The sequence below is a fragment of the Myxocyprinus asiaticus genome, chromosome 48 (genome assembly GCF_019703515.2).
Source record: "Myxocyprinus asiaticus isolate MX2 ecotype Aquarium Trade chromosome 48, UBuf_Myxa_2, whole genome shotgun sequence".
Classification (NCBI taxonomy): domain Eukaryota; kingdom Metazoa; phylum Chordata; class Actinopteri; order Cypriniformes; family Catostomidae; genus Myxocyprinus; species Myxocyprinus asiaticus.
The window spans coordinates 24297085-24320913 of NC_059391.1; the positions used below are offsets into that span (position 1 = coordinate 24297085).

Sequence of the window (23829 nt, forward strand, 5' to 3'; positions counted from 1 at the left end):
TTAGTCGAATTCTGTTTCCCCTTTGTCGATGTCTGTTCCCCCATATTTCCCCTTTGTCGAAGTCTGTTCCCCCTGTTTCCACTTTGTTGAAGTCTGTTGCCCCTATGTTTCACCTTTGTCGAAGTCTGTTGCCCCTATGTTTCCCCTTTGTCGAAGTCTGTTTCCCCTTTGTCGAAGTCTGTTGACCCTATGTTTCCCCTTTGTCGAAGTCTGTTTCCCCTTTGTCGAAGTCTGTTGCCCCTATGTTTCCCCTTTGTCGAAGTCTGTTTCCCCTTTGTCGAAGTCTGTTGCCCCTATGTTTCCCCTTTGTCGAAGTCTGTTCCCACTGTTTAATTTTTAACACCACTATGGGGAACACTAACCGGGACTGAACACTAAACATAGGGAGAACAGACTTCGACACAACACTGGGACTCGAACCGGGGACCTTCTTGCATCGATTATTCAATCTAACGCAGCTCACGGCTGTGTCTGCTCTCGATTAGTATGCCTGCCTACGCCGAGCTAGCCACAAACTAGCTAGCTAGCATCTTTTCTCCCACAACCACCTCAATACAACCTCTCTGTGTCCCGATAATCTCACTGGTTTAATCGAGATACTCAAAAAAGACATGAATGTAACCTGCTTGGTGGTTCGGATCGTTCGGTTGTCAGTCCAGGTCGGTTTATTGGAAACCAGTTCTGCTAACGGGCAAAGCGGCTAGCAGACCTTCGATGACATTTCAGTGACAAACACAACAAAACAGGTCTGTAAAACCTCCATAAATTCACAGTTTCGATAACATTTTATGTTCGATGACATTTGTATCTCGATTAAACCGTTTGGATTTGAATTCGTGGTTGTGCGAATGTCAGAGCTAAAATATGTACAAATAAAGTAATATTTATAGCGTATAAACGGTGGCTAATGTTGTAGCCTCTGTTTAGTTTCCATATTTGGGCGGCACGACAGTCAGTTCTTGTTAGTTACGTGATCAGAAAACGCATCTAATGCCTTTATAAATGTTGTTTGTGTTGGTTTGCTTTTGATCACATGTGTATGTTGGTTTCGTTGGCATGGGGCTTATTTAAATGCCTTGTTTGTTTACACGGTTCAGCACATCCGATAGGGCTTTAATTGCCACAGCAGCATAATATTCTATTGATCTGTGTTTAAATTTTTATTATGATCGAAGTAACTTTCAAATTGTGGTTAAACGTTACGGCAAAGTACCCAGAGATTTTCCTTTTATAGTTCTGACATTTAAAATATGGTGCAGCGAAGGTGACTTGAGGATTTGGCTCCAACCGGGGGCCCAATTGTACCAAAACAGATCGTGGTGTTTCCAAAAGAGCTATATTCAAGAGACATTTGTATTACCTACGCCGAAAAAACTTCGCATTGAAGCGTGTAATTGCATCAGTCATATTAGTTCAGGCTTCTGCCAGAAGATGAGCTGTCATTTAGGCAACATGCATATGTGTGTTGAAATATGGTTAGAAAAGCAGGGAATGATCACTGACACCCAAAAATGAAAATTCTGTCATGTACTTGCCTTTATTTTTGTTCCAAACCTGAATGACTCTTTCTACTGTGGAATACAAAAGGTGATGTAAGCCTTAGTCGCCATTCACTTTGATTGTATTGATCAAAGATCCGTTAAAAGTGCGTGGACTGAGACTAAAATACTCCCTAACGTCTGCTTTTTGTGTTATTTCTCTCTTGCAGTCTGCATGGCCGGCTGCTGAGTTGGTGTTTGTGTGCGAGAAAGGCCAGCGGCCAGGCCGCAGAGTCCAAAAGTGAGAAATGGCCACGCAGAACAGGAACTCCGTGATGATCCTGTCGGGTCGAGAGAGAGGAGCTCGCGTGCTGGGCTCCCAGCGGCTCCTGCAGCAGCTGGTGGAGGACAGGACCCGCTGGATGAAATGGCAGAGCCAGGTAGAGTATCACCCACTATCTCTAGTGGTTCTCTCTGGCTTATACAGCTGAGCGGACGATCCTATATAGTCCAGTTAATATGATTTTCATAATCAGAGGGAAGGTAAAATGAGTTTTACTATTTTTATTTTTTATTTTTTTATATTTGTCATGGTCACAAAGGAACCTTTTCACATTTGTGTGTTAGGAATGTGGATGTAAACTTCTGTAGCAGTGAATGGGAGACCACAGCAGATATTATTTTTGCATTCCCATTTGCTCAAACAGAAAAAGAAAAAATGCAATATTACGTTTCCACAACTTTCCAAAAGAAGAACAAATAGAGAGAGATGAGTAATGGCAGTCAAAAGAGAGAAAGATGCCAAATTTAGTGTCACTCTCTCAGCTGCTGTTTGAAACCCTGTCGCTCCAGCTTTGACAATATTTTTAATTTTTTCATGAATTCTAGGGTAATATAAAACAAAGAATAATGTTAGAAATTTATATTAATGAAAAAATTTGAAATATACAAAAGTTTGGGCCTGGGTAGCTCAGCAAGTAAAGACGCTGACTACCACACCTGGAGTCATGAGTTCGAATCAAGGGCGTGCTGAGTGACTCCAGCCAGGTCTCCTAAGCAGCCAAATTGGCCCGGTTGCTAGGGAGGGTAGAGTCACATGGGGTAACCTTCTCGTGGTCTATAATGTGGTTCTCGCTCTCAGTGGGGCATGTGGAAAGTTGTGCGTGGATGCCTCGGAGAATAGCCTGAAGCCTCCACACGCGCTATATCTCCGTGGTAACATGCTGAACAAGCCACGTGATAAGATGCGTGGATTGACGGTCACTACGCAACCGAGATTTCATCCTCCGCCACCCAAATTGAGGCGAGTCACTACGCCACCACGAGGACTTAGAGCGCATTGGGAATTCCAAATCAGGGAGAAAAGGGAAAAAAAAAAAGAAAAAGAAATATACAAAAGTTTGACAGAGTTACACTGCTAAATTAAGGCGTAAATTTGTAATTACAGTCTATGACAAGCGTCCATTAAATTAAAGGGATTTCAAGCCTGTTATTAAAGGAATGTTGATGGTTCAATACAAGTTAAGCTCAATCGACAGCATTTGTGGCATAATGTTGATTACCATAAAAAAGAAAAATGAATCCCTCGTTTAAAAAAAAAATTGTGGTTACAGTGAGGCACTCACAATGGAAGTGAATGGGGCCAGTCCATATATATATATATATATATAAAATAAAAATAAAACAGTTTCAAAAGTAAATTCACATGATTTGAACATTATAGGAGTTAACATGTTTTTATTATGATAAAATCTCTGTTAACATGAATTTTAGTGTGATAAAATTGCTTGCAGGGTGTTGCATCGTCATGACAACTAAGTTATATTAGTAATATTGGATATAATTTTACACAGATAGATTAAGTTAGTACCCGATTTTATCACCCTAAAATCATGTTAACGGGTATAACGTTTGTGTGTTATGGCTATACTTTTGAAACGGGGGAGTGTTTTAATGTTTATGGACTGGCCCCATTCACTTCAATTGTAGGTGCCTTACTATAACAGCAATAATTGTTTTCTTTTTTTTTTCTTTTTTTTTTTTTTCAATAAACGAGGGACAAGTTTAAATAATTTGTTTGTGGTAATCAATATCAAACAATCAGGTCATACCACAAATGCTTTCTATGAGCTTAACTTGTTTAACTTCTTCATAATATATATTGTAAGCTTTCTGTAAATAAATTGCATAAAAGCTATTCATTTCCAAAGTTGAGGGTTTGGACAGACATTTTGGAATGATAGTAAATTTATCAAAAGTGTACAAAAACACTATGGAAGTATGGATTTATCAGTATGTAGTGACCAACAAAATGTTAAACAAATCAAAACTCTCTTATTTAACCTATATTTGTCTACAAAGCTAATTTAAAAAAACGTAAGCATGTGGCTTTAGATCAAAAGGTTTTTAAGATCATAAAATTCATAAATTCAAGCATGTCCAAACTTTTGACTTGTAGCGTTTATGTATTTTTTTTAAAGTATTTTATGCCTTTTTTTTTTTTCTACAGAAAGTAGAGCTGCCTGATAATCCACGATCAACCTTCCTGCTGGCCTTCAGCCCAGATAGGTAAAAAAATAAATAAATAGCTAAAAAGAAACATAGATATCAACAATGAGACAGAAACACTGGATGCTGTTAGAAAGGATCCCCTTTCTAACATTCTATTTGCATGTTTTATAGGAATCTTGTTGCCTCAACGCATGTCAACCATAACATCTACATCACGGATGTCAAAACTGGAAAGTGCCTGCACTCTCTGGTGGGTCACCGACGGACGCCTTGGTGTGTGACCTTTCACCCCACCATTCCTGGCTTGGTGGCCTCTGGTTGCCTTGATGGAGAAGTACGCATTTGGGACCTACATGTGAGTACCAGTCCGGTTTATACTTTAGATATTTAAATGATGTGCAGACCTTCCCCTTTAGCAAACACTGTTATCTTGTTTGTTACTTCATGTTTGATTTCCAAACCATAAAATAGCAGCCCAAGGTAGTTCCTCTCGTGTTTTTTGCCACACACACACACCAGAGGCCCAGACTTATCATTTACATGAATGTTCTGTTCACAGGGTGGTAGTGAGAGCTGGTTCACGGAAAGTAATGTAGCAATTGCTTCTCTTGCGTTCCACCCCACTGCTCAACTTCTCCTCATCGCCACCAACAACGAACTCCATTTCTGGGACTGGAGCAGACCAGAGCCATTTGCGGTTGTCAAGACCGCCAGCGAGACTGAACGTGTCCGGTGGGGAAGCAGACGTGTTTATGTTATGGCTTTTCAGATTAATTTGATTTGCTGTTGTGGTATTTAATGTTCTTTTCCCATAATCTTTTAACTGTTAATCCTTGTTTTTTGGGACAGGTTGGTGAGGTTTGATCCTCTAGGTCATAATCTTTTGACTGCTATTGTGAACCCATCCAACCAGCAGGTGAGAAATGGCACTTTCTTCATTATATCTATACTTTGTTTACTTTTTGCATGATTGTTTTCATATAATGACTGTGGCTTTGTTCTGAATAAAGTACTAGCATACTGCACACTGTTTTAAAAAATAGTGTGTGAAACACTATACATTATGCACATGTAAACTAACAGTAGTATGCTACATTGTCTCACGACCCATCACGTTTATCATCTCATCAGTTATCCTCTTGGGAATAAAAAGTTGTTGTTTTTTATTTCAAATTTGTGAAAAAAATGTGTTAACTTTTTGTAGTCCTGTCAAATAATGAGTTAAAAATAGAGTTTGATATAATTTCTGTTCAATCGTGGAAGTAAAAGGGCAAGTTTGAGCATGTGTGCTTTGCACATGTGCATTTTGGCAAATGTAGTAGGTCATCCGGGTATTCGGTGTATATGGAAAATTTGCAAGCTTTTCATCGCATGCATACTGCAGAAATAGTAAGAGTAGAATGCTATTCCAAAAATAGCCAAATATAATGGGTTTTATTTGTAGTGTCTTGCTGATGTTTTTGTGTATGTGTGTTAAATAGAATGAAGATGATTCAGAGGTCCCTATGGACAGTATGGAAATGGCTTTATTCCGCCAACGTTCTATCTTGCGTTCTCCACCCGTGCGTCGCACACCCATACTGCACAATTTCCTCCACATCTTATCCTCCCGCTCATCTGGGGTGCAATCCAGCGATCAGTCCCGCCCGTCCCTAGAGCCCCGAGAGTCTCCCAGCATACCCCGCTTCCAGTACCCAGTGCGGGCAGATCCAGGCGACCACACTGCCTTACAGGGCTGCACGCAGCACTTGGGTCTGGGCTGCTTGTGCAGTCGCTGCGCCGCCTCGCGGAACTTACTGACGCACAATCCAACGTCTCTCCAGCCTGCGGATTCTTCTCACCCTTTGCCTCAACCACAGACTCTGTTGGGTCCCTCTGCCTTCACGCCCACCCCCAGTCAGACCCGCCCTTCCACAGACCACCCCTCTGCGTTTAGCAGTGTGTTCAGTGGAACTTCTGGAAACTCTACACATCGAGGTCTATTGCCCCATAGAACTATTGGTCCCATAGGGTCACAGACACCCAGCCCTCTTGAGGTTCCCGGGCGTCTCCCAGGGGCCGATTGGTCTGGAAGTCTGCTTAGTACGGGGCATGAACAAGACCTGGGTCTGATTGGGGGAGATTCGAGGGGTGTGGTGCCCCCTCCCAGAACCAGTTCCTCCTCTATGGATCTTCTCTCCTTACGTAGGTTCCCCGATGGTTCCTCATCATCACCCATATACACATCTGCTACCGAGGGGCGGGGCCTTGTGTTGCCTGGCACAGAACCCAACCGGGGTCGAGCCAACGACGGCACAAGCAGCGGGCACCACCCTTTCTACGAGAACACCCAACGAAACAATCCTGCCTCTATACGGAACGTTCTGCAATGCAACCTGAGCCGCTACTTCATGGAATACGAGCGTATGCAGGAATTAGAGCGACCCGGTGGCAGCCGAGAAGTGGCGGGCAGACCGGGACCCATGCAGGAGCTGCTCAGTAGTAGCATGGACACTGAACGTCCAGGGCCTTCCCATCATAGCTCCTCTCCCAATACTGGGAATGTAGGTGCGGTCGCAGGTCCGTCTCAAAACCACCCCAATCGCTGTCGTTCATGCCACAACCTTCTTACCTTTAACCACGACACCCAGCGCTGGGAGCGTTCCGGTCAGACGTCCTCATCGTCCGCCTCTCAAGAAGGGCCGTCATGGCCGCTTTCAGTGCCTCCTTTTGAGGACCCAGGTCAGGGTGCCATAGTGGAGGCCCAACCCCCTGAGATGAGGCCTATGGAGCTGGGCGAAGCCTCTTCTGGTCTACAGGGGCAGCAGCCCATGGGTCTAGTGTATAACCAGGAGTCAGGGCAGTGGGAAAGCGTGTACCGGCAGCCGACGGCCAGCGCTTCCTCTGAAGCAGCACAAAACGCCTTAAACCCAGAGGTGCCTGTTGATAATCCAGACGAGGACTCACTCAGGAGGTAGGAATGTCTGTTTTTTAGTTTGAACAAAGAAAACAAAGCAACCAGGTGACATCTAAATCTGGTTATTACATCATGTTGCTTGTTACTTATTGGTTTGTCATCTTTTGTTTTGTCTCAGGAGGTTGTTGGAATCTTCACTTTTTCCGTTCTCTCGGTATGATATATCAGGGTCCAGAGATCATCCAATATATCCAGACCCTGCCAGGTACCCGTTTCAAAACTGATGCTGTTTACTTTCTTAATACACACTTTTTGACTTATTGTGTATGATTTTCATTAAAATCTCTTTCATTTAAACGTATCAACTTCTGAAATGACTTTCCTTTTCGGCTGTTGTCATGAAGGCCACATGCTTTGATATGGGGCATGTGGGCTGGGAAAATAATATTATTAACCTATAGACCATTTGGGTGGGCCTTGAAAAAAAATCATATTTAAAAGGGGCTTCTCAGTCATATTTCATAATAAGCAATACAAAATTGAGCGCTGTCATTGGGTGGGAATGTTCCTTCGCGTACTTGCGCACTTGCTACTACTGTAACACAGACCTGATTATTATTACAATTATTATATAGGGTGACCTCTCTTTTTCTCAGACTGTCTCCGGCTGCATACTATGCCCAGAGGATGATCCAGTATCTGTCTCGGAGAGAAAGTATTCGACAGCGTTCCCTACAGAATCGCCTGCGGACGCTCTCAAACTCTCAATTGGATAGCCAGTCCAACAACCCCTCCTCCACGCCACCAGAGGCCAGTGATGGAGACTATGAGGACATTGAGTAAGTCTGATAATACTCATATCCTCAGTATTAAATGACCTATAAGTGTGTTTATTAATACTAATTTATTTGTAATAGTTTGTTCTAGGGATGAAACAATATATCGAATTTCAAAATATCGCAAATCAAAGAAACGACGAACCATATCACTAGAAATTTCAACAAAAATAAATTCTGTCCATGTGATCATAAGTCAAATGACCTGTCAAACATCATAATCTCTCCATTGCTTAATTTTACTTCTATTGCACTGTTTTCTACACTGTTTACAGGGTTCGCACAAGGTCCTTGAAGTGCTTGAATTTAGCTTTTAGAAATTTAAATACTGGAATACCTGGATTTTGAATGGCCTTGTTTTGTTGAAAAGTGCTTGAGATTAAAATAGAACATTTCTTCTGTGTAATGTGTCTCCATCAAAGACAAGATCCCACACTCCACTTATGTTAAATAATGTGTCTTTTGATACCTTTCCTGTTCTTTACAGTCAAATAAAAAAGTAAAAATAAATAGTAATTTGAATCACAAATAGTACGGATGTGCTAAAAAAACAAGACTTCTCTCTTGTTAACAAATGAACCAGAACACCTGTGCGAGTCTGTGAGACGCACGCTGAACTCTTAAAATGACAGTACCATTTTAACGCTTGTTATAATACAAATGAGTGCAAACTCAATGTTAACTTGTAAATTGTACGTATTATTTCAACCACTGACAGCTCATTACATTATTATATATACAGTTTCATGATATAATATTAATTGATAGAATGCAGATTTTTTTATATTATTAAAAGATTACAGAAATGATGACAAATGATAAAAAAATAAATATACACTTTCACATACTTTTTCAGGACAGGTTCTGTTCAGTTCTGTTGTTGTGCACCTGATCAGCCTGAATGTAGCCCACTATTTTTAAAGGCTTATTTGTTTGTGATCTTATATGAGAAACTCTTATTTAAACTTTGAGAATTGATATTGTGTATTAAAGAATTTTATTTTGATGAGAAATTATAATGTGCATTTTGCACAAACATTTTTCAAAAAAATAAACAACATTTTCTGTCATATTTTGTCATTTGTGTTATTATATTGAATAGTGAACCTCATATCGTATATCGATCCGAATCGTGGGATACCCATATCGTCCAATCGCTTTTTGTTGCTATTACTATTACATTATTGTAATATAACTAGTGCGTTGTCTATTTTACTGCTATAGTTCACTTTAAAAGTACAAGAACAACACAAGTAAAATATCATTGAAAAGATATTTAACTTTTATCTTTTTTTTTTACTCCCAATCACAGGGAACCAGGAGACAGGACCAGACACAGAATGCCCCGCAACGCTCGAATGTCGGCCCCCTCTCTCGGGCGCTTTGTCCCACGGTCTGTGAGATCAGAAAATAATTTTTGGCACTACAGGATATAAAAAAGAATTAATGCATTTCTTTGAACTCCTTCCCACCATATCAAGGGGTGAACGAACATCTAGAGTTATTTTTATTTATTTATTATTTTTTTTAGGAGGTTCCTGTTACCAGAGTATTTGCCTTATGCTGGACTCTTCCACGAAAGGGGTCAGTCAGGCCTGGCCACTCACTCCTCTATTAACAGAGTATTAGCAGGTACACTGAGATGTTATATGTTTTTTTTATTATTATTATTCCTTCTGAAATTCATGTAGAATGCTTGTTTATTCATTAATTAAAAATATATGTTTGTATGATTGTTAAAGGGTCTATAATGTCAGAAACTGTAGATATACAAATTTAATATTAGATAAGAAAGATTTCAAAAGTCTGTTCAGATGATGTTTGAGATATGGCGCACCAGTCTCTTATAGGTCTACCCCAAATATTTTCCTGCAGGTGCGTCTATAGGTGATGGTCAGTCGGCCGTGGCCAGTAACATCGCTAACACCACCTACAGGTTACAGTGGTGGGATTTCACTAAGTTTGACCTTCCAGAGATCAGCAATGGTACGTTCTTCACAATCATTTGCACATATAATTTGCATGACTGAATCAAGATAGGTAGTTTGAAATTTCTTGAAAACTCTATGGCTTTTTTGACAAGAAGATATCTTGGGACTCTTCGGAGGTTTACTGTTGGACAGTTGTCATTTTACTACCAAATTTAAATGGCCATTATGACGCTATTGCATGTTTGTTTTCTTCTCTCCTGTTCATCTTTAGCCTCTGTGAATGTGCTGGTTCCTCACTGTAAGATCTACAATGATGCCAGCTGTGATATCTCAGCAGACGGGCAGTTGTTGGCAGTGTTCATTCCCAGCAGCCAGCGGGGTTTTGCTGATGAGGGCATTCTGGCTGTCTATTCCCTCGCACCCCATAACCTGGGAGAGATGCTCTACACCAAGAGATTCGGTCAGTGTTGAACAGCAGTTTTTATACCTCAGTTTTACTGAGGTGGAGCACAGTTCAGGCTTTGACATGAATTAGATACTTTTTTATATTTGGCCTTCCTCTTTAGAGTTTTGCAAAAGAATGACATTGTAATCAGAGAATGTTTGGAACCCGTAAAAATTAAATATGTGACTCAAATTATGTTATTATTATTTTTTTTTAAATTTTGCCTGTTGTTTAGGCCCGAACGCAATCTCAGTAAGTCTTTCTCCCATGGGCTGTTATGTGATGGTGGGACTGGCCTCTCGACGGATCCTGCTGCATCCCACCACTGACCACATGGTGGCGCAAGTGTTCCGCCTGCAGCAGCCACATGGAGGAGAGACCTCCATTAGAGTAAGGGCCTGAAAATGACACAGAATTCTGAAGAGAGACTTTATAAAGTCTGAAAATATGTTGTAGTATACCCATAACCCTCAACTTTAAAGGGACAGTTCAAACTCATATGACTTTCTTTCTTCCATGGAACACAAAGGAGATGCTGGGCAGAATATTAGCTTCGGTCACCATTGACTTTCTTTGCATTTGTTTTCCATACGAGAAAGTTTTTGAGTGAACGATCCCTTTAAGAGACATTTAGAGTGATGATTCTGATGACATTAGTGTGGTTTTACTAGTGTGTTAAATTTGTATTTGCAGTACTTTCATAAAAGTCATTCCAAAGAGGACTCTGCTTTTAGTTTTGTAGTTTTGTTTCCCATGTGTTTGATTGTTTACTCCAACAGATGATGTTTAATGTGGTCTACCCCATGGCTCCAGACCAGAGGAGACACGTCAGTATTAACTCCGCTCGGTGGCTTCCGGAGCCAGGCATTGGGTTGGCCTATGGAACCAACAAAGGGGACCTGGTCATCTGCAGGCCAGTGTGAGTGACCCATTTTTAATACAGCCAGCTAAAACAGCAGACACCCAGCTGATTGTGTCTCATACATGCATGTCTGAGGACTGGTCAGATATTTTAGAGCAGTGTTTCTGAACTCGTTTTACTTTGGGACCCAGATTTTACATTGGACATCAAGTGGCGACCCAACTTAGTACAAAACGTTACCTGTATTTAATGTAGCTTTGGTTGCATTTTATTTTATCTTGCGTAGTTTTGTTCATGGTTTTCAAGTCTAAGGGCGTGTATCAATAGACATTATTTTTGTTGTTGTTGATGCCAACAACAAAAGATAAAGGACGTTTTCTTTCCCCCCTTTTAAAAGTTGATTAGCCCATTTATTTATATGAGCCTGTTATATTTATTACCCTGATATCAAGTGTCATTCTAACAGAACACACAGGAGGAAATCTTTGTCCAAAATTTGTCCATAAGTCTCGGAAGTCCAGACTTTAAAACCCTTAATGTACTTGCTCTTACTGTATATTTACAGTGCAATGCCATATAAGCACAGGTAAAACCATGCATGACTCCTCATTACCATGATTGGGGCAATCTAGCTAGTCTTTCTAGCACAGAGATGTGGTATTTTTTACATTCCTGACTGTTCTAGCACCCCAAGGGACATAGGTATGCAATTTTTTCATGTGTCCTCCGATTGACCTCCTACATAAGTGTTTTTAATTTGGTGATAATATTTCCTCCGGTCAAGAGTTTTAACTTTACAAGAAAAAGTCGCCACGCCCACTTCGTACGTTTTGGCGTACTGTTGCAATGGTGCATTGAAAGTTCCAACTTTTTTTTGATAATTATTGATATTGGAACTGCGATGAATCTTTCTGCACTGGGTTGGTTCTGATCGGGTGAACGGACTAGGACTAGTTCGAAAAAGTAGGTTTTTCAAGTAATCTTAATCTTAATCTTCAAATATTTAACAAACAGTTTGTTTCACAACAATGGTTCTTGAGGCAAAGTTGTTCAGAATGAGGAGATCTATCATATGATATGAATAATGTGTGTCTGTCTGAAATACAGCAGTATATACAACCATTTATACACATGTAAAACATGATAGCGTCTCACTGTGGCCATTTATCATTTTTAATTTTTTTTCAAATTTCATTTCGATCCATCTTTTTTAACCGTTTCAAATAGCTGCTGAAAGTTGATTGGTCGATGGCAGCCATGTTTTTTAAAATATGCGACTTTCCTCAATGACGTTGATAGCACCTTGGACAAAGACACTGCTTGCAAAATTTCAAGACGGTCGCACCAACGATTCTGTAGTTAGAGCCGTTTTTACGTTCGTCATTGGTGTGTCGCCACCAAGTGGCCGAGGTGCGCAGTTTTTTTCATGTGTCCTCAGGTTGACCTCCTACATAATTTTGTGAAAATATCTCATTCCGTTCAAGAGTTATAACTGTTAAAGTAAAAGTGGCCATGCCCGCTACGTACGTTTTGACGTACCTTTGCGACGATGAATCGAAAGTTCCAACTTTTTTTGATAATTATTGATATTGGGAACCCAGACAATCTTTCTGCACTGGTTTTGATTCGATCGGGCAAACGGCCTAGGACTAGTTTGAAAATATGTTTAGTAAACAATCAAGCAAAAAATAGCCTGAAAACAAGTGGGTGGAGCTAGAATTTAGTTTTTAGACCTTACAGTTCAAAAGTTATGGCCCAAAAAGTTTTGTTGTTGTTGTTTTGTTTACTATAGCGCCACCAACTGTCCATGCGAATGGCTAGCCAGCTGGAGTACAACCATTCCCCAAAGTTTCAAATCTCTAGGCCTTATGGTTTGGTCTGCACGATAAGTTTTTGTGTAGAATAATAATGATAATAAAAATCTTGACAATTACAACAGGGTTTCAGCACTTCGTGCTTGAACCCCTAATAAATTATAGTATTTGTTATGAAAAAATAGTACCAATATTTTGGTGCATAGCAAAGTGTTGCCCTTTTCCTTCTTGGTGCTGTTTAGCATGCCAGGGCTGTCTACTGTTTGAGAGGACTTCCACCATAGTGCTTTAAACTAGAAATTCTCTCTAGAATTCAAATGGGTCACATCAGTTTTGTGGACTGCGCCACAATAACGAGGAAAGACCTGTTGATGCGCTTGCACTCCAGAGATACAGTAGGTTAGAGCAGAGCAGATCATTGGTGTGAGCAGTTCTATGATGGCTTGCGCAAAAACCAGGAAAGAAAAAAACACGATATTATTGCGTTGTAGATGAGAAGCATATATAAAGCTCAGAATAAAATTTGATTCGGAGTTCCAAAATTTAGCTTGGACGGCCGTCAAAAAATGGCATTGTCCTATCCCTGCTGTCAGCGACCCTATCCGAACAGACCTGAGACCCACTTTTGGGTCATGACCCACCAATTGAGAAACACTGTTTTAGAGCATGTAGATTAGTGGTTAACTGAAAGTGGCATCAGAAAAACCTAAGTGACCCGATTTCCATCAAAACTTAATTTTGACAAAATGTGTAGTTTACCCAAAACATCATGAGTTACTGCAGTTTGCCTTTTAATGGCTGTACAGTAGCTATGGAAATTGCTGATAAAATCAAAACTATTTAACGACGTGACAAGTCGCATTTTTACAAACAGATATTTTCATAAACGTGCCAAAGCTCGTGGCAATATAGACTCAAGGGAGTTAAACATTTCAGACAGCAGTTTGTCATTGCGTCATCTTTCATAATTTACCCGACAAATGAGTTCCTAATGATAGATGATAAACTTTTTTCAGATATGTTGGGTAGATAAGGTCTTCTGATTTGAACCATGTTACCTGATGCCACGGACAGGCCCTTTCATTAGATTACCGTCTTCATTAGTGGCAGGAAACTCGAGTGTTCCAATGGAAAGATGCAGAAAATTATTGTTTTTTAAATGAGGTTACATGTCTGATTACCTCTGCACTCGGTGTCTTTTTGCAGTTTATTGCTTTCGAGGATTTCTCCCCCAAACTGATGGATTCATAATAAGATCACAGCCCACATGGACAGATGCAATGTTGCAATAATCAGTTGCTTCTTTGGAATTCCATATTTATTTTCTTAATGCATGTTTCTGGTCTTATTGTGTACGTTTCTTCAGTGCATGATATTCAAAAGAAAACTCTGAAACGCCTCTGAAACGACTTTCCTTTTCGGATGAAGTCACCGAGGCCGCACAGGATATTGATGCTAAGCAATAACTAAAGAGCTATTGAGACACTGTTTTAGGCTGCTGTAATAGATAATGCCGCCTATCTTAAATCTTGCCAATTGTTAACCCAGTAATGCCAGGTAATGTAATAAAGGTTTGACAATATAGCAAATAACGTCTGATTTGAAACTTGAGAATGAATTTGACCTTGAGCTTCCACATCTGTCAAAAAGCCTCCTCAAATGTGGATCTGTCAGGAGGGGAGTTGTCCTCTGCAATCTACTGCAAATTCACGTTCAGGTATAGTGCCATATTAGTTCTACTTTTCATGATCCAAGCTATGACCGCCCTACTGTTTTATTCTCATTGAATATTCTGTTTTATTCAGAAACACATCACATTACTTAGGTAGTATAATGGGTGGAGAATGTTGTTTCATGTTGACTTCAAAAAAACATGATCAGAGATGATTTAGGTAATTGTTGGGTAAATAACTCCCTTAGATGTGTAAATACAGTGAAGTTTAAAATCTCTTTGTTCACAGTGATTTCCGCAGTGATGGAGACAGTCAGTCGGATCTGAACTCGGATACTTTGTTTACAGTCAATAGCAGCAGCCGAACTCGTGGAGTGGAACGTCCAGGGTCAGACATGAACGCATTCTGAATTCCATTTTTGATTCAGACGTTTTTCATAACAAACATTATTTACCATAGTTTAGAATTATATTATTATTCAAGCAAATAAAATGCTTCTAATCTGCTTTTATTTCTTCTAGGACGAGCAGGTCTGGCTGGCGATTCGACCGAGACATGGGCCTCATGAACGCTATCGGCTTGCAGCCGCGTCAGCCCGCTCCTTCTGTGACTTCGCAGGGGACGCAGACGCCAGTGGTGCGACTGCAGAACGCGGAGACACAGACGGAGAGAGAACTTCCTACAACCAGCACCTTCCAGAACACGCACACATCCAGACACAGTAAGACACATACTTTCTAAACTCATAACAGACATAAAAATGCCATATAAATAAATATTGTTTGCGTTTCTAACATTTGCATAAGTGAAGAATGTGCTTGTATCCAAAGTGACTTAAGGCCCAGATATAATTTGTTTTTGTGCGTTCCGGATCGGATCGTGCCCGGTCGACTGTGTTGTCTTTCTGAGTATACCGTTCTTACTGCGAACGAATACGAACGAGTTCAACTCATGCCCACTACAGCGGCTTTGAGATACTCTATTGGGACAGCTGATGATGCATTCAGACGAGGGCTGTCCGCGTGTTGAGAAAATGCACAGACTGTGCTGATGACGAAATCTGCGTCACGCATACTCTGCGCAGAGCGATCAGCAATGCAGACAACCAAAGCATGCCTTGGCCTTTAGTGGGTGAATCCCATGAAAACATGTACAGTTCACATTTCACCCCTAAATCAAAAGGAAAAAATTATAAATCATAATTTAGATTTTACATATACTCTCACGAGCACTTTAATAGGAACACTATGGTCCTAATAAAGTGCCTGACATGGTCTTCTGCTGTTGTAGCCCATCCGCCTCATTGTTCGACATGTTATGCATTCTGAGATGCTATTCTGCTCACTACAATTGTACAGAGGAGTTATCTGAGTTACCGTAGCCTTTCTGTCAGCGTTGCATTGAACTCTCTCATCAACAAGGTGTTCCATCCGCAGAACTGCCGCTCACTTGATGTTTTTTGTTTTGGCACCATTCTGAGTAAACTCTAGAAACGGTTGTGTGGGAAAATCCCAGGTGATCAGCAGTTACAGAAATACTCAAACCAACCCGTCAGGCACCAACAATCGTGCCACGGTCAAAATCACTGAGACCACATTTTTTCCCCATTCTGATGGTTGATGTGAACATTAACTGAAGCTCCTGACCCGTATCTGCATGATTTTATGCATTGCACTGTCAAGTCATTTTTATTTGTATAGCGCCTTTCACAACACACATCGTTTCAAAGCAGCTTTACGGAAAATCATGCTTTAACAGAAAATGAAACTGTGAAATCTATAATGTCTTAGAATCATCATTGTGTAGTTTGATAATAAGTACTAACATCACGAATATAATGCCAATATTACTTATGTATAGTGCAAGTCATGGTTTAAAGTTATTAAACTTAAGTAAGTGTTAAGGTCAGTGTTTAAAAAGATTAATGACTAATGTCTTTGAAGTCCATCCTGGATTAACTGCAGACGTTCACACAGATGCAATTGTCCTGTGTTAGTTGGCTGATGAAGGCTTTAGTTAGCAGTTAATTGACAGTCTGTGTATTCCATTATAAGAGTGCAGTCCATCATTATACCAAGGTGATTCAGGCAGAATTCAGTGATGTGCATTGCAGTTCAACGGGTCGGTAATTTCCTTGAGGTCTATCCTAAGTCCAAGGTTCAGGCCATGGCATATGAAGTATCCCATGTCTTATGGTTGGAATTGGCATCAGTTCATCCTCTGAAGTCCATTGTAATAGACTGAAGTGATGTTTGGCTGGCACCGGCTGCATTTAGTCATCATCGCTCAGAGACACGTAGCAGTGGAGTCCAACACGAAGCAGGAATGGAGCTGGATCCAGCCGGTTCTGGTGACCTCAGGATAGGAGTCCCGAGGTTGAGACAGGGATACAAATAGAATAATATTAGCATAGATGCCATTCAATTTATTGCAGAGTTATAGATCATGATCAATGTTTCTGGTTCCGGCAGACTTAACTACAGCAGCCTAATTGTGAGTTGAAGGATAAATTAGGTGTATGCCTGGCTAAATAGACGAGTCTTTAATCTAGACTTAAACTGAGTGAGTGTGTCTGCGTCCCGAACAGTGTTAGGGAGACTATTCCATAGTTAAGGAGCCAAATATGAAAAGGATCTACCTCCTTTCTAGGAACTATTAACAGACCAGAATTTTGCGATCGTAATGAACTTAAGTAACTTAAGTACTGCAGAGCTAGACCGTTCTTTGTACATAGTTAACAGAATTTTAAAATTAATACGAAATTTAACAGGTAGGCAATGTAGGTCTTATTATTGTAATACATGAATTTTGTGCTGTATATCAGTAAAAAAAAAAAAAAAGTAAATAAATGTGAGGTTGAACAGCAATTAATACCATGATGTTTAAATACTTGAGAATTTGTTAATGGTTTTTTTATTTTTATTTTTACACATTACAGTTTAAAAATTAGATTTTTTTGTTTTATGGTAAGAAGAATTGGGAGGGGGAAAAATGCTTTATTTTCATGAAAATAATGTCGCAATGCAAAAACAATTTTAAGGGACCTAAAATAGGCTAAAGTCTAAACTTTAGCCTTTTTTTATTATTATTATTATTCAATATCATTTCTTTTTTTATTTTTGGGAAAACTATAACCAGTTTCATGAGACTTAACCTAATATCTAAAATACACTAATTACACTAATGACAGACCCCTGAAGTCACCTAGGATGAAGCGTCTTGCTCTAGGCCACAGTTAAACTATCAGATATCTATAACTTTCCACGTAAAGTAATATTGGTTACAGTATATCCCCTCTGAGCTGTAAAATCTATTACTTTTTCAGTGGTTCAGACAGCAAGCACCAGCACGGAAATATATACACACCAAGAGATGACACACACACAGGTTCAGACATCAGTTTCAGAGGGATCACTGAACCGGACCAGCTTACCCACCACATATCATGGTAACTGCTCTCTCGCTCTCTTTCTTGCTCTGTTTCTCTCATGTGAGACAGGTAATGAAGTGAAATTGATTGAAGTAACCTATCTGAGATCTGTGTTTTTTCTACTGAGGGCTTTAGACAGTTATTACCGTCTCAAGCGCTTTATTACCTGATGTTAGCCCGTCTAATTTAATCTTCACCCTAGTTTTCTCTGTGTAATGAGCCCCTGTGAGCACACACACGGAGTTAATAGGTAACTTGTAAAGGTTTTATTGTTGTTGTCACAATCAGTGAAAAGTAGGGCACAATTAATCAGATTAAATACACTATATGGCCTTGTGTGATTACTAAAATTAAACAGACTGTGGTTTAATTAAATGTATTCTTCAGCACAAACTTCAAAGTAAAGTGGCGGCAGTTTTGTCTGTAATCTACTGCATATACTGTGTTGAGCAGGCTTAAAGCAGCTCACAAAATGTTGACTACTTGCTAACTCCATCTCAGAAAGGTCTTCTAAGGGGCCATTCAGACAGAACTTTTTTTTACGTTAAAAAAGCTATACGCATTGCAACGAAATGCAGGTGTTTTGTGACACGATTATAAAAGTTCAAGTTCTTTTAACTTTACACGGTGTTTAAAAAATGTGGTGTTCATGCGCAAGAGCCTGAAAAAACGCAAGATGCGGCGGTTGTCCGTCCTGAGATTGTTTACATAGAAAAACATTTAAAAACTAGCGCAAAGAGACACACAGCATGTTTTCTGTGAACAGCCCCTTACGGTTCCTGCCGTTCGTTTTCAACGTACTCTGAGTTATCATTCACATAAATCCAAGTTTCTCGAATTTCAACACCTTTATGAATCCTGCTTCCTTTGCCCCAGAGGATGCGGTGTCTCGAAGTTCTTTTAACTTTTAACAGTAATGTCAAAAACACGAAAGACTGAAAGAACTGTGACGCAGCTGTCAAAGATGTCCATCTAGCATGGCTTTATATAGAAAAATGATTACAGTAATTGCGCAAACGGACCAAAAATTTCTTTGTAAATTACCCTTTACATTTCCTTACGTAAATGTTTTTTAGCGCAAACAAATGCAAAAACACATTCCGTGTAAATGGCCCACTACAGTTCTTTGCGTACACTGTTATAGCACAAATGGATGCAAAATATGTTGTGCAAATTGGCCCTCAACAGTTCCTTGCGTAAACTGTTTATAGAGCAAACAGATGCAAAAATGCGTTGTCTGAATGTCCCTTTTACAGTTAACTGCATAAACTATTAATAGCGCACACAGACGCAAAAATGCATTGTGTGTGTGAGGGGCCCTTTATAGTTCCTTGCGTAAACTATTAATAGCATAAATGGACCCAAAAACATGTTCTGTGTAAATGGCCCATTACAGTTCCTTGCGTAAACTATTAATTGCGCAAACAAAAGCAAAAACATGTTCTGTGTAAATGGCCTGTTAGTTTCCTACATGAACTTTTCATAGCCCAAACAGATGCAAAACACGTTGTGTGAATGGCCCTTAACAGTTCCTTACGTAAACTATTAATAGTGCAAATGAATGCAAAAATGCATTCTTTGTGAATAGCCCATATGGTGTCTTGCAAACACTTTCAATGTGCTCTAGGTTTCACATTAGCATAATAACAAATTTCCATTGCTGTTATCTGATCTGAGCACTTCACTGTCCTTCTTCCTGGTTACTCTTAGGTGAGTCAGCAGCCGAGCCCGTCCCAGGAGAGGACGCACTCTCTCGGATCCGCCGCCTAATGGCAGAGGGTGGAATGACGGCGGTGGTCCAACGGGAACGCAGCACTACAATGGCCTCTATGGGCGGCTTTGGAAACAATATAGTGGTCAGCCATCGGATTCATCGCGGCTCCCAAACCTCAGTGAGGACAACTCAGGCGGGAAACCTGAACACAGAACCACCTTCTGGGCCTGGTAGCTCAACTGCATCCGTTTTTCACACTGAGTCTTTGATAGACTCTTTAGAAGCTCCCGGTCCGTCGGGATCTAGTGGCCTCCCACTTCCACCACGGTTTACCTCTCGTTCTGAAGTGCCAGGAGCATCACCTATGGTTGAGGTGGACTTATGGGATCGTCAAACTGATGACCGTCTACATCACCCATCCCCTAGCAGTTTGAACATGTCCAACCATAGCAACAACAATAACAACACTGAACATAGCAACAGCTACAGTGACAGCAGAGGCCGAGATTACCCTGACGACCTGTATGGTAGATAGTCTTCTGGTTGTCATAGAGACGAATGTCTCACAGGTAAAACACTGGTCTGCATGGTGCTGGGGGCATTCGTGGTGTACTTGCAGTGGATATTTTGTTACAATGACAGAACAGAGCGTTTGTGGCAGAGCCACTGAACACCACCTCTGTTCTGACTCCTCCCACTTTGGCCTTATTTCGGAAAGAATGAGTGCCAAGTTATTGATGGCGTCTCCTTAGAGATGTCAGTCATGCTTTCTGTCAAAAACAACTAGACTCTTGCTTTGGGGAAGCATCATTATTGCACTTGCTAGTTGCACTTAAGTTATAATTTTTCTTCCTTACAAGGTTGAGTTGGACATTTAATCATTCCACGCGAGAAAGGGCGTCATACTTGAATTATTCCCGTACTGCGTTACAGAGTTACGCAGTTGCAGTTAAACCACCCTTTCGAGCTCCAGAAACATCATCAGCCAATCAAAGTGCCAGTTGAGCCTGGGGGCGTGTCCATACTGATTCCTTTGCGTGAACTAGAACTCATGGAATCTAATGTTTTCTTCTGGACATTTCGGTTTGAGGAAACATGGTTGAGCAGTACAAACTCTTCACAGTTTAACACTAACGCTTAGCAACTCTCTCAACATCATGTAATGGTTTTCATATTCAGATCAGCGATTACGCTTAATGTGATTGGTTATTTGTGTTCGATAATGTGACTTCCAGTGCTTGAGTCATGCGGTCAATCAACGTCTGGAATAGTGTCTGCTTTGAAGTTCACAGACTGACAAGGTGTGCGTGCGTGTGTGTGTGTGTGTGTGTGTGTGTGTGTGCGCGCGGATGTGGGTTCCCCCTTAAACTTCCAAATTGAGAATTTTATGATGGTTTTTAATTTGAATTCATTTTTCTGTGGTTTGAAAAATACAGTTTTGGAAGCATGTCGTCTCTACTTGTCATTTGGGTTAAAAAAAGCAGTTCAAGAAGCTTCACTAAGGTTCAGATCTCTCATATCTGCATGTGTGTCCAGTTGCAGAGCTTTTATGTGAAGGGTGGGGCTTATGCTAATTGGCATATAGGCTGAAGAACACACATGACATGTGCATCAAAACAAGTGGAATCTTGGTATGTTGAGCAGTTTTTTAATTAGGGCTTTTCATACTTTGTGGTAAGTTAACTTGAGTGTATGTGTGTCAATTCACAGATTGTTTTTGCAATCATTACAATCACTTCACAATTTTACACATTTTACGATTCACACTGACCAGATTTCCCCGAAACACTCAAAACCCAAACATAAAACTATCAAAATTTGTTTCCCAGATCTTTTTTTTTACTTTTTATGTTCAGTCTAACTATTCCACTGCTGATTTTCAATTCGCCTTTTATTAGTACGTTTTTATTTTATTTATTTTTTTCATTTTTTTTTTTACAGTTTTTCAGCCTTCCGAGCTGATTGGCTGGTGGTTGTGTTCAGTTCCACCAATCATGGTAAGCCTCTTACATTGTGAAAGAGACAAATGGCAAGCGATTTCACTACAGTACCCCATTCTCTTTCCAAACTGCACCCAGGACGATGTTACAGACAATAAACAAGACATATCTCTATCATAGATTTGGTTTATTAAAGATACTGACACTTGAATAACCCATAATAGAGGATTTCTTTGGACATTGGACACTTAGGAGAGAGACGGCACTTAATGTGTATACCGCATATGTCTAAAACGCACACATGTATGTATGTGTGTATGTGTGCATGTGTTTGTCTTAGTGTCTGCCACTAAACCTACAGAGTTTTATTATAAATAAATGTAGCATTGTAAATGTATAGACGGAAAATCAAGAAAAAACTTGAAATCTTAATCCATATTTTGGGGTGGGGTTTGTGTTTTTTAAAACATATTTGCCTTGTAAGCTCTATTGTGCTTGTTTAGATTCTCATGTGTATGATTGGTGAACTCTGACGATGAGTTGTCATTGCGTTGAGTCCAAACAAGCATTAACAGGCCATACATTAACAAGCATTTATAAAAAATAAAAAAAAAATGTATAAGAGATTACGTTTTATTAGATGTCTTGGAAAACTCCTGTTATTTTAGCTGCTTGGCTTAATATGTAACTTTTGTGAGGGAAAAAAAATAAGGTCCCCTTAAGAATGGTTTATCTGTAACCCTTTTGAAAGCTTTTGGATATAAAATTGATTCAGTTGTGGTCTTATAAGCAATGGCAGCTGAGGAACTTTGCTGGGGAACCACAGACCCTTTGGTGTTTTTCCATGCGTTCAGTGCCTTGGAGGAATTTTCTCCTAACTGAACCACAAAAGCCACTGTTGCTCGACAGAACAAGTAGTAGATTTATTTCAGCTCCTTTATAAGCCTTTTGAATGTTGAGTGTTTTAAGTTACTGATAGGAATATTGGTGAAAGTATAGTCAATGTTTTGGTGCTTCTCATTTTGATATTTATTTTACGCTTCGTGTGAATGGAAAATGCAATCATGTTTAAAAAAAAAAGTTCATCTCCATTGGAGAGAAGGACCTTTTACTTGTAGATACCCCAACTGACAACATGGTAAAAAACTAGACAACTGTCATTGGCAAAACCGGTCCAAATTCAGATATGATCTCAAATTATCATTTAAATATACTGTATGTCTTGCCCTGAATTCACTTTTTTCTGACCATATGCATACCTTTTTCTTTTTTTTTCTTTTTTTCTTTTTTTTTTTTGTAAGGATGCTGAAGAAACAAGAATAGCTGACGAAAGTGTAACATTTTAAAATGGTAAATGTGTTTATGTTGGCTGTGTGGTTATGTAAATGCTCTTACTGCTGGATCGGTACTGCAACTGAAGTCATGAAAAGAACAGAATTCAACTTCCTCTTCTGCCCAGACAAGAGGGATGTGTTGTTTTGACTTACCATAAATGTGTAGTTAGTTCTTTATTTAGTGAAAATGAGGATGAGGTGTTGTAAAATAATTTTTGTGGGACACCAAAGATGCTGTGGTAATGACGATTATGAGAGTTTTAATAAAATGGGAATATGGAAATGACTCAAGTTGTTCTTGATATTTATTTATTTATTTATTATTATTATTATTCTCCCGTTTTTCTCCCCAATTTGGAATGCCCAATTCGCTCTAAGTCCTCGTGGTGGCGTAGTGACTCGCCTCAATCTGGGTGGCGGAGGACGAATCTCAATTGCCTCCGCATCTGAGATCGTCAATCCGTGCATCTTATCACGTGGCTCGTTGAGCGCATTACCGCGGAGACATAGCACGTGTGGAGGCTTCACGCTATTCTCCGTGGCACCCATGCACGACTCGCCACGTGCCCCACCGAGAGCGAGAACCACATTATAGCAACCATGAGGAGGTTACCCCATGTGACTCTACTCTCCCTAGCAACTGGGCCAGTTTGGTTGCTTAGGAGACCTGGCTGGAGTCACTCAGCATGCCCTGGATTCGAGCTCGCGACTCCAGGGGTGTTAGTCAGCGTCTTTACTCGCTGAGCTACCCAGGCCCCTTGATATTTATTTTTGATTAATTGCAAATATAGCTACACTCTAAATGCTAGGGTATGCTTTGTTTTCCCATGTGCCACTCCGTCTCGCGCATTGTCGAGCGCTCAGCATTTCAAAGTATGCTCTGGAAAAAACTGGGCTGTATGCGGACAGTCAGCACGTACTATGCACGAAACGTAGGTGCACATGGAAAACCGAAGGATCTCGCG

The 23829-nt window shown here is 40.2% G+C and overlaps 1 protein-coding gene across 1 annotated transcript; it reads left to right on the plus strand.

Annotated features, from left to right (window-relative positions):
• Positions 1-495: 495 nt before the first annotated feature.
• On the plus strand, positions 496-23151 carry LOC127437586 (activating molecule in BECN1-regulated autophagy protein 1B-like). Its single transcript, XM_051692608.1, has 19 exons — positions 496-746; positions 1709-1918; positions 3988-4046; positions 4161-4344; positions 4549-4721; positions 4839-4905; positions 5471-6942; positions 7064-7150; positions 7542-7724; positions 9034-9114; positions 9253-9353; positions 9597-9707; positions 9924-10112; positions 10333-10487; positions 10877-11016; positions 14735-14833; positions 14968-15167; positions 17772-17894; positions 19587-23151. Exons 2-19 carry the CDS (start codon positions 1787-1789, stop codon positions 20123-20125), a joined length of 4095 nt encoding a protein of 1364 aa, XP_051548568.1. The 5' UTR covers positions 496-746; positions 1709-1786; the 3' UTR covers positions 20126-23151.
• The last annotated feature ends 678 nt before the right edge of the window (positions 23152-23829 follow it).

Bases quoted from the DNA above. Each gene is read 5' to 3' on its own strand.
- LOC127437586 (XM_051692608.1), top strand. From the start codon at position 1,787: ATGGCCACGCAGAACAGGAACTCCGTGATGATCCTGTCGGGTCGAGAG. The intron at 4,345-4,548 runs GTGAGTACCAGT...TTCTGTTCACAG, and splicing joins TACGCATTTGGGACCTACAT to GGTGGTAGTGAGAGCTGGTT. The intron at 6,943-7,063 runs GTAGGAATGTCT...GTTTTGTCTCAG, and splicing joins GACGAGGACTCACTCAGGAG to GAGGTTGTTGGAATCTTCAC.